The sequence below is a fragment of the Pteropus alecto genome, unplaced genomic scaffold (genome assembly GCF_000325575.1).
Source record: "Pteropus alecto unplaced genomic scaffold, ASM32557v1 scaffold53, whole genome shotgun sequence".
NCBI classification, from domain to species: Eukaryota; Metazoa; Chordata; class Mammalia; order Chiroptera; family Pteropodidae; genus Pteropus; species Pteropus alecto.
The window spans coordinates 1,255,139-1,265,102 of record NW_006434366.1 but is presented as its reverse complement, the minus strand read 5'-3'; the positions used below and the strand labels follow the sequence as shown (position 1 = coordinate 1,265,102).

Here is a 9,964-nt window from a genome sequence, read left to right as displayed (position 1 = left end):
CAGGAATCCTCTCTGCTTCTCCAAAGCGCCAAGGGCCCCCTTGAGGCAGGGCTCAGATTCCCAGGACACACCGGGCCGGGCCAGGCCGGGCCAGGTCAAGCCAGTATGCTCTCAGCCCAGTGTGCAGATGCCCTAGTGAGCAGCCCAGGTCTGGTCACCCCAGCACAAGCTGCAGGAACCAGAACAGTGTTCTGGGGGTGGGGGGCGGTCACTGCAGCTGATCGTGGGGAGCAACCCCTCCAAGGCATCCCCTCCCCAAACGCATCTCTGTCATAGGATTTTCCCCATAATGTGTACGTGGTACCTCTGCTGGGATTAAAAAGAGCTTAAAAAATCACAAAGAGAGAGTGCAAGCCACATCCTGGCACCAAGAACAAGACTCTACCCAGCACTCTGCCCTTTCCCCGGGTGCTACGCCACGCACGCCCTGCCTCTGCTCCTGCTCTTCCTCTCCCACAGTCTCCCTTCTCCTGTTTGAGATGGCGCCTCCTCCACGAAGCCTGCCTGGTTGCCCACAGTAGCCATTCTCCTCCTCTGCACTCCGCTCCACCTACAGGACTCAGGGCCCCTGCTGCAGTCCGTTCCAAACACCGTCCTCCTCCCCAGAGGTTAGAAACCCAGAGGGAGGGGTGAGGCAGGGTAGGGCTCCTCAGGCATCGCCCCCACCTGTCTGCCATCCTCAGAGGAGCTCCTACTTACTGAGACTTCTTCACCATGGCCATGGCTGTACTCCCAAAGCCAACCCTCCTGTCAACGCGACGAGGTTGGTCCCATTCGCATCCCCATTTCACAGACAAGGGAGTAGGCACACAGAGGGATTTCGCTCCTCAAGGTCTACCCCACGGCCAGGATGCAAGCCTGAGCCCTCAGGGCCCTTGGAATGCCCAGGGCCCCTCAAGGTCACACAGCCGAAGATACAATGGGGTTTGTCTGCCTTCAGGGCCAGTTCTTTCAACCACCATCACCACCACCTCTGTGTTCCACTAAATTTCAGTGCCCCACTTCCTGCGCTAGGGGAGGAGCTGGAGGTCTCCCAGAAGTCAGAAACCAGGTGCCCTTGGCTCTGAAGGCACCTCCCCCCCACCTCTGGAGGGGTCATAGGGTTGGGGGCACACACACACAGGTGCAGACAGCCAGGAGCCCACTCTGAGGCTGCTGCCTCCCAAGCCGCAGGGTGAAAGATGCTTTTATGGGCTGGGATGCGATTTTTATCTTGGCGGTTTCTCTTTAAATTCTTTACGATTACGAAGCAGCGGGGGCTGCCAAGGAACATGATTTACTCCTTGAGCATGCACCAGCTCCTCACTCGGTGCCAAAGGAAGCTGGAGCCAGGGAGGGAGGGGTGGGCATTGTGCCAGGGAACCAGAAACAAGGCCTGTGCTGCTGAGGCCCGGCCAGTGGCGGTCCCATCCTGAGCTTGGCTGGACCAGGAAGGACCATGGCTAAAGGCCCCAGCCCCCCGGCCTGGCTGACTCGGACTGGGCCTCACGCAGGTTGTCTGCGAGCACAAGGACCTGTCTCTACTCTCTCCGAGGGCCATTTCTGGACAGCTGAGGAGCCAGCAGCCAGCCCACAGGACTTCCCAACTCCCAGAGTGGACGCTTCCAAGTGGCCTCTCAGGAGTGAGGCAGCTCCCATTTCCAGGAAAACTGATCCCAAATGCAGAGATCTGGGCTCAAGTTCACACGTCGGGTCTTCCTTCCTCCCTCCTCCTGGCTCATCCTGGAATTCAGACCCATCCCGGTTCACAGCTCCAAATCCCCCTATAACTGTCCGAGCAACCTGAGCAACCCGACCACGGCCCAGCTCCCTGGTGCCACCCCGTCCTTGAAACTCCAGGGGGCTCCTCACCTCCTCCCTTGCAGTCTTAAGATCCAAGCCTGTTTGGCTGGCCAGAGAGCCCCTGGGGGGCAAGGGAGGATTGTGTAGCTCCTCAGCCCCACCCCCAGGCCTGTGCAGTCAGGCCTGGGGGGTGGGGCCAAGCTTCATCAAGGCTTGCACAACCCCCTACTCCCAACCCCACCCACTGTGACCCCTCCTAACCCCCAAATCTCACCATTTCTTAACAAGGAAACCTGAAGACTGGCTCTCTGAAGCTGCATGCAAATGATGTAGGTGGTGGCACTGCCATTAGCCCCCCAGGCTCAGAGGCGAGGCTCAGGTGGGACTGGGAAGCACCCACCCACTCCCCCTCCAGCTGCAGAACATCCTTCTCCACCAAGCAAGCCAGTTACGCGCAAGTCACAGACGGTCAGTCCCCAGGACTGCTCTGGACACAGAAGCCCTTTCCTCTCCAGGACGCTGGTTTTCCTTCTCTGAAGGGAGGGAGCTCCCTTGGGGCATGAGAAGCTGCCAGTGCAACCCCAGCCTTTGCGTTGGGAAATGAGGCTGGAAAGACTAAAGCCAGCACTGCGGGATCCTGGAACTCTGTCCCTAGCTCATGGGACGGGGCTGTGTCTGCATGCCCCATCCTACCGTCCACTCTCAGACCTGGGACAGCCTCAGACATCATGCAGAGCCAGGCTCCATCTTAGTCTTGCTCCTAAGTGACTTGGAGACAACCCAGGAATTACATGGGGAACAGGAAAGGCCATTCAGGGCAGGAAAACCAGGGAGGCCCTTTCTCAGGCCTTGGAGGGACAACCACTTGTAATCGCCGGGGACACTGACTGTCATTCCTATTATTCGCATCTTTCCTGACCTCCTTTGGCAAGATGACCTGCTCCATCTCCGTACTCCTGCCTCAGTGGCCTCAGTAGCCCAGCCACCTCACGTTATCACGAGACCCCTTTTCCGCACCAAATACCTCTTGGCCAAAGCCAGCCGGGCGGCAGGGGTGTATCGTGGGTGGCTTCCTGGGAAAAAGTAAACATTCCCCAAGCTGAACAAAGGACTGGCAGGGCACTCGGCAGAGGTGGTGCCCTCTGGGACAGGGGAAGTTTTTTTCGCCAGACTTGGCCGGTGACTCTGGGGTTAAGGAGACTCCAGGCCCAAACAAGGAGGGGTGGAGGAGAGAGGGTCCTGGCGTCCAGGCTCTCTAGTCCCAAGCACCCACAAGCTCTCAATGAATATAATACCTCGCCTGCTCCTGGCCATCTTCCCCACTTGACCCCTCACTTCTGCCTGACCTTGGCTGTACTGCTGTGGAGGCTTAGGAGGCGGGCCATAGGATCCCCCCATTCTGACGGAGCCCCGAGTCTCTTCTCTCTTATACTCTCAGGTCTTGCTGGGGTGCCCAGGCGGATGGGCAGGCAGCAAGCCCGAGTCTAGCCCGGTTCCTGCCTTTGTTCCTTTATCTGCCCTGGGCAGTATGGGCATTCACGCCAGCACCTCCGGCTTGGAAGTTCTGGTCCAACCGGGCTGGAACTAGCACACGCAGCAGGATGCAGGCAGGGGAGGGGATGAGCTTAGACTGAGTCCCTGAGGCCTAGAATACCAGCTGCTATATCCATCCAAGGAACAGATGGAGAAACTGAGGCATGGAGCCAGAGTGACCACCAATGCTTGAGAGCAACCCTCTCTGTGCCCGTCTTGCGTATCCTGAAGAAGACCCCCACCCCTTTCCCAGTCCCTGACCTGGCTGTGGGATCCCAGCTTCCGCAGGCCTGGGTCTCCGTTCTCACTCCACAAACACCTGGTGAAGGCTTACTCCTCACTGAGGGCCACCTCGTGTACACGACCTGGCCGAGGCCACCCAGCACAGGGCCTGGTGCACAGTAAGTGCTGGGCTCCCAGGTGGCACTGATTAACTGGGTGTCCCATCGTCTTTCAGCCAGTTTGACATTAAGTACCCGATGTTGTTCATTGCAGAGTCCCCAGTACTCAGCACAGGGCCTGGTGCATAGTAGGTGCTCAAGTATCTGCTAAACTAAGTGACATCCAAGCATAAAACTAAGACACGAGGTCAAATGGGGAACAAGAAAGGCCATTCGGGGCAGGAAAGCCTGCACGTGCATGCAAAGGCACAGAGGCCCCGGGATGGGGTGGCCCAAGGTATCTCTCGGCCCCACCCTGGGATGCCAGGGCAGTCAGCACAGCCACAGGCTGCCTGCCAGGAGTTGGGCTTTTAGTCACCGCGGGTGTCAGCTTCAGAGCTAATTGAGAGGGAATCGACCTGACTGATGTGGGCGTCAGGCGTCGAGGAGGCCAGGACACCAGGGTTCTATTTCTGGCCTCGCCTCTGCCTCCTGCCTGACCTTGGCCCTGCCCTTGCCTGAGCCTCGGTTTCTCTCTCTGGAAAACTGGAACAGAAGCCTTTGCTCCTGGAGGTCCAAGAAGGTTTAAAAGGAGCATACAGAGGACCTCTCTGTGTCTTGTGCCACTGCTTCCTCTCATGGGTCTCCAGGGTGGTGACGAAAATAACATCCAGAGTGGATGTCTGGGCTCCAGGGTCCCAGGGCCATGGAGACTAAGCCCCACCCTCCTATGGGGGGAGAGGATGCTCTACTCCCCCCGCCTGCACCCCAGGCTGGGAAGTGGGTAAGAGGGGGGATCAAGCCCTTCAAGATTTGTTAATCTGCTGAGAAACTCTGCCAGCGAAGGGCGGGGGTATCAGACGGATAAATATTCCATCTTCCAGGCCTAAGAGAGGGGGGCTGCCTTTACAAACCAGATGGACTCACTCTTCTGCTCACTTCTCAGGCCCAGAACAAGACTCCTTCTCAGCACATCCTTAGAAATTCAAGCCCCACGCCCCCATCAAGTTGCAGGGGCGGGATGAGGCCAGGGGAACATGGGAACTTGGTGAGGTGGGGGCTGGGCCTTGGCCAAGCCTGAGGAAGGAAAGAGGTCAGCCCAGCCTTTCACCCCAATATGTGTGCCCGGAAACCTAGCCAGCCAGGGCTGAGTCGGCCCCACCCAGGGCAAGCAGCTGAACGAAGTGACCTCGGGCTACAGGAGGGCAAAGGCTGAGAACCCAGCAGTGACCCCAGGTCCCCCCAGGTCCCAGCGTGACCACTGCCCCTTACCCTGGGCTGAGGGCAGACCCTTTGGATCACACACACCTTTGAGGAGTGGCTAGTGAGTGCGCCACCTGGACAGCTAGGTATGTGTTCCATGCGCCCAGGAGGTTAGGTGCTAAGGTGATAGAGCTCGGGGATCAGCCTCTCACTCTGCAGACCCTAACCCGTCGTTAAAACCTTTCGGGGACTTCCAAGGCCAAGTGCTCGCTGGGGAGCTCAGGCTTGTCCCACAGCGTGTGCTCTCCCAGAACTCACCGGGCGGCCTACCCTCCAGTCACAGCAGCCTCCCCAAGTCCTGGGAACCTCTCCCACCCAGAGACCCCCAGCAGGTTCTGCAAGTACCCACGCCCCCGTGGAGCAGGTCCTGCTCCTCCAGCTTCCTGAGGCCTCAGTGTCTGCAGGATGGTCTGACCCTCCACCCCGGGGACCGCCCAGGGCAAGACCAGAAGCAGAGCAGCAGTAAGGAAGGGCTTCTGCAAATGCGAGTCTGAAAGGAGAAGCAGTTCAGTCCCATCCTCTCGATTTTCACACAGAGGGAGATGCTCCGCAGACCCGAGGCCACCCAGCTGAGACCTCTCCTCTGAGTCTAGAAGGGGTCCAGACTCAGGGCCCTTCTCCGAAATGTCTGAGTGGCCCAGTCTCCAGCCTTCCCAGCAGGTCACCACCTCCCCTGCACCCACCATGTACACACCCAGGGGGACCTTTTTGGCCCTGACCTCTCCTCTCCCTCTTGTACAACGGGGCCAAGTGCCGGGCACAGAGGATGACGCTGGGAACAGCAAGGTGGCCTCTTACCTTTGAAGGAGAGCCGGAGCCGGGGCGTGGCCAGGAGGTGGTCCTGGGTGGGCGTGGCTGGCCAGGCCCCAGTCAGTAGGGAAGCCCAGAGGAGAAGACCAGCGATAGGCATTGTGGGAGGGGCCTAGGGCCCAGGAAGCAGGCTCTGCTGTCTGGACACCTGGACAGGGGGAACCAAGATTGGAATGTGTGAGGCAGATAGGGGAGTCCCGCCCTACCCACGTTATTTCCCTTGTGTAATTCTGCCCGAGGTACCTCAGTTTCCCTAGCTGAACAAAGAGGATGATGGGTGTCTCTTTGCTCACACCCTCAGCCCGGGGCCACGAATGCCCCAGTGTGCAATCCTCACATACTTTCTCGTCCCTGCCTTTGTCTGGGGAGGTGTAACCAATAGGCCTGAAGACCAAGCAACCAGGTGCAGCCTGGGGTCAGCAGAGCCAACAGGGAACGTTGGAGACTCACCGCCCCCAACCTTCGGCCCCCAGCATCCTGAATTCCATTCACAGAGCCCAGCTCGAGCGGGGGATCCTACAGCCCTCTCCATTCCCAACAGGCTCTCTTCCTTGCATCCACCCCAACCAAATGGACTGCCTCTTCCCTCTCACACCTCAAGGAATGGGGGAAAGGGGTGAGTCGAGCCCCGCCTGCTCCAGCAAAACCTCTCCTCCCAGTACAGGGCAATCTGGATCTGATTATTGGGGTGGGGCGCACGGGAGAGAGCGGAGGATGAATGAGACACACGTAGATAGAGCCTAAAGTGAAAGAGAGGCGGCAGCCAGAAAAGGAGAGGCAAAGGATGGCGGAGTCTACTTTTACTGAGATCACAGCAGGAGGGATCCAGGTCAGATACGGGGAAGGACTTCCTGCCAGGAAAAGTTCCGGCTCTGCCTCTAGAGGGTAAAGAAGGGGGGTAAGATGGCCGGCGGGGGCCTGCGTGGGTCTGCAGTCTCCCCCGCAGAACGCCCACACCCCCGGCGGGTCCAAGTTTCGATACTGTTTTTCAAATATTGTCTCCCCAGGCAGCCTGGCTGTTGGGTAAACGCATCTCAGCAGCAGTTGTCGCAACATATTGCTCCCTCCCGGCAAAAGCCAGCGCCAACTCCCAACACCCCCACCCAGATGCACTGGCGGTGGGGGCACCGAGAATGACGACGCGAGCCCCGTCCCCCCCGGATCTGCCCTGCCCTAGCTACTCACTCCCTTCTCCCATGGGAGGCAGGACCCCAGGCCAATTCTAGGACGCTGGGGCAGGGCGAGGGGTACTATGCCTGTGAGTGCCCTGCACCGGCTGACGGGTGCTGGGGCGAGGCCCAAACTCCACATCCGACTGTCGGGCCCTGCTTGACAGACCCCGGGGCCCTCCCCAGACCCATCTTCCCAGAACCCTTGCCTTTTCTGCCAGGGCAAGCCGCTCATGGCTCCTCGGGCAGGAAGCGCAGCTTCGGCCCCCTCGCCCATTCCCCACGTGGTGCCCTCTGTGGGAACACCCTCTCCTGAGTGCCTGACACACCTCTCATCACAGATGCTCCCTTCTGGGGAGGCTGGCTGGGGGAGGGGAGGATCAGAACCAGCCCCTCCCCCTGTCTGCTGGGGCACCAAGCTGGTGCTGACTGAATGGCAGGTTCTGTTGAGGGGGGCGGGTGGGAGAAAGGGCCGTGCAGCCACCATCACCCTCGGGGTACACCTGGGAGGCCCCCACTAACAGTTCTGGATGCACACGCACGTCTGCATGCCCACACACGTCCTCACAGGCATGTGTTTGCTCAAGAACTTGACCTGCTAGTGGGGTGGGGCCCGAGGAAGCTGGGAGATGCTGTCCTGGCCTAGGGAGAGCAAGATGCAGTCTGGGTCCCTCAGAGAGCTTTGATCCTACGTATCAGGGGGCTCAGGTTGACTCGCTTCCCCCCTCCCCGTGACCCCCTTTCTCCTGCATCCATTTTCACGGTGACAAGGTCAGGGTCACCAAGGACAGTGTTGGAGTCCTCCAGGGTGCTCTGGCAGGTGGAGGGCCTTACCCTAATGGGCCCCTGCAGAGACCTCCAACAATGCTCTGGCCCTTTAAAGGTGCGAATGAGGAATGTTCAAGTCTGTTGGAGCCTCAGGCCCCAGTCCAAGCCCCCTCTTTCGCAGCCTGGGGGATGGAGGAAAGGAGAGGAGGAGGACAGAGGGAGGGCAGGGGAGGAAATTTCTGTACTTGCTCCCCCCCCTGCAAGCCCCCAGATGCATCCACTCAGCCCCGGCCTCAGAGAAGTCCCCAGTCGGCGAGCCCAGGTGGGTGGACAGAGAAGGAACAGCCACCGCCACCTGGGAGCCCACCAGGAGGAGAGCAGAGAAGGAAGGAAAGAAGGCTGGTGGGAGGGAGCAAGGGAGGGAGGCAGGCGGGAGGGAGGAGGAGAGAGGGAGGAGAGAGGGAGGGACGGAGGAGAGACGCTCAAACAAAGAACCGAGGAGCTGGGGCTGGCAAAGGGTGCAGGGAAGGGGTGGTCGATCGAGGGGGTCCGGAGGCACCTGGGGGCGGGGTAGGGGGCTAGGTGGTCGAATTGTCCAGCCTGCTCCAGACCTCCCAGGCGTAGAGTGGGGGTGAGGGGGGTGAACAGCCTGCCTCGGGGAAGGGAGGTTGGCTCCTCTGAGCTGAGAACTGCCTGGATGGAAGAAAGGCAGAAAGGGCTGTGGGGGAACATGGGGAGGAAATTATTAACAGCACCCCACCCCCTACCCGGCTCCTCCGACACTCCCCCTCCAAGGCCAGAGCTCCTTCCAGGCTCCTTGGCTTTCCCCTTCCCCCAACACCCCATGGACCAGGAAGCAGAGCACCCCAGCAGAGCTAGGATTGAAACCCCCACTTTCACGGTTGGGGTTTCCCAGTCAAGGTCACCTGGGCTCGGTTCTAGCCTCCCCCTCAAGGTATGCTTAGCAGAGCAGGGGGAGCCTGAGGCTGGGCTGCTGGTCTCCTCTCCCCCACCAGCACTTCCGGACCTGGCTCCTTCAGAACTGAGGTGCAGCAGCAGGGGTAGGCTTGCCCAGTGCCCTCGCCTTCCAGGACACCTTACGCCATGGGTCCTGGCACACTCCCTTTGCAGCCTGGGATAAAGTCCCAGCTTCAAACAACCCCCTGGGCTGGGATGAGCTTCCCAACCTCTGGGTGCAATTTCTCTATCTCTGCAAATAGGACAGGGGCTTCTGGGAGGCGATCTGGGTGAATTCAGAAGGACAGGAACCCCTAACCTGGCCCAGCTCCAGGGCAGACCCACCAGCGCCTTCAGTTTGCTCCCACGCCCAGGAGGCATGGTGTTCACAAGACAGTTATCTCAAGAATGAGAAGTTATTTATCCAGCCAGGCCCCCAGCCCTAGCTCCAGATGACCTCTCCTGCCATCTCTGCCTCATTCCTGGGCCACCTTGACACTCTCTGGTCCCACCTGCTCTAGGAGAGCCCACCAAGCTCCTAGTGTCCCCTGACTACTTCACCGTTGGGGCCCCGGCCTGCCCAAATGGGGGCTTGATTGCAGGCTCTCTCAGCTCACCTACACCCCACATACAGCAGGGCCCCTAAATGAGCAAGGCTCCCTGCGGGAAAAGCAAACCCTAGCTAATAGCTGGGGGGTCAGGGGGCTGGGACAGTGCTGGGAGAAAAGCCTGGGGGCTGGCGGTCCTCCTGCCCTGCGGATCCGGGAGACTCTCCACGTGGGGGCAGCCAGGATAGCGCTTCCTTTCCAGCAGACGATCGTCAGATCGGGACACTGAGGCAGGGCGGGCGCACCTACCCGGGAAGAGCGCTGCCTGAGGCGCTAGTGGGAGAGAGCTATGCTGTGCCAGAAGGGGCATCGGACTCCCGCTCCAGAACGTCGGAGTGGGGGTGTAAAGGAACACCCACCCATTCCGAACCTTACGGGAAAAAGTTCCTTTGCACACTGGTGACCCCGCAGGCCACATCATCCACACATTCCCCTGTCGCACTGATGCAAAGGGTCGGGACAGACCGGACAGGTACAGCGCCCACTCTAGTCCTGTGGTGCCTGCGTCCGCGGAGAGCCTCCTGGCTCTCCAAGCCCCGCGCCCCGCACACTTCCGTAGAGTTGCAGTGCCGCGGGTCCCAGCGGGATCGCGGGGTGGCCCGGCCGCCTGCCCGCTCCCTGCCGATTCCTGTCGCACTCACCTCTTCCGCGGCGGCGGGGCCTGGGCTCACGGGCGGCGGTGGCGGCGGCAGAG

The 9,964-nt window shown here is 60.1% G+C and overlaps 1 protein-coding gene across 4 annotated transcripts in view; it reads right to left on the bottom strand.

Annotated features, from left to right (window-relative positions):
* The window catches only part of SEMA3F (semaphorin 3F), a 28,009-nt gene extending 18,045 nt beyond the window's left edge, over positions 1-9,964 (bottom strand). For 2 of the 4 annotated variants that reach the window (XM_015587198.2, XM_015587199.2), the window contains exons 1-2: positions 9,912-9,964; positions 5,757-5,916 (exon numbers count right to left, since the gene is read on the bottom strand). In XM_015587198.2, coding sequence (XP_015442684.1) covers positions 5,757-5,868 — 112 coding nt within the window. In that variant the 5' untranslated portion in view covers positions 5,869-5,916; positions 9,912-9,964. Of the gene's footprint in view, positions 1-5,756; positions 5,917-6,566; positions 6,822-8,264; positions 8,417-9,911 lie in introns of those variants that run through there. The other 2 variants (XM_025044807.1, XM_006909120.3) reach the window with 2 other exon arrangements.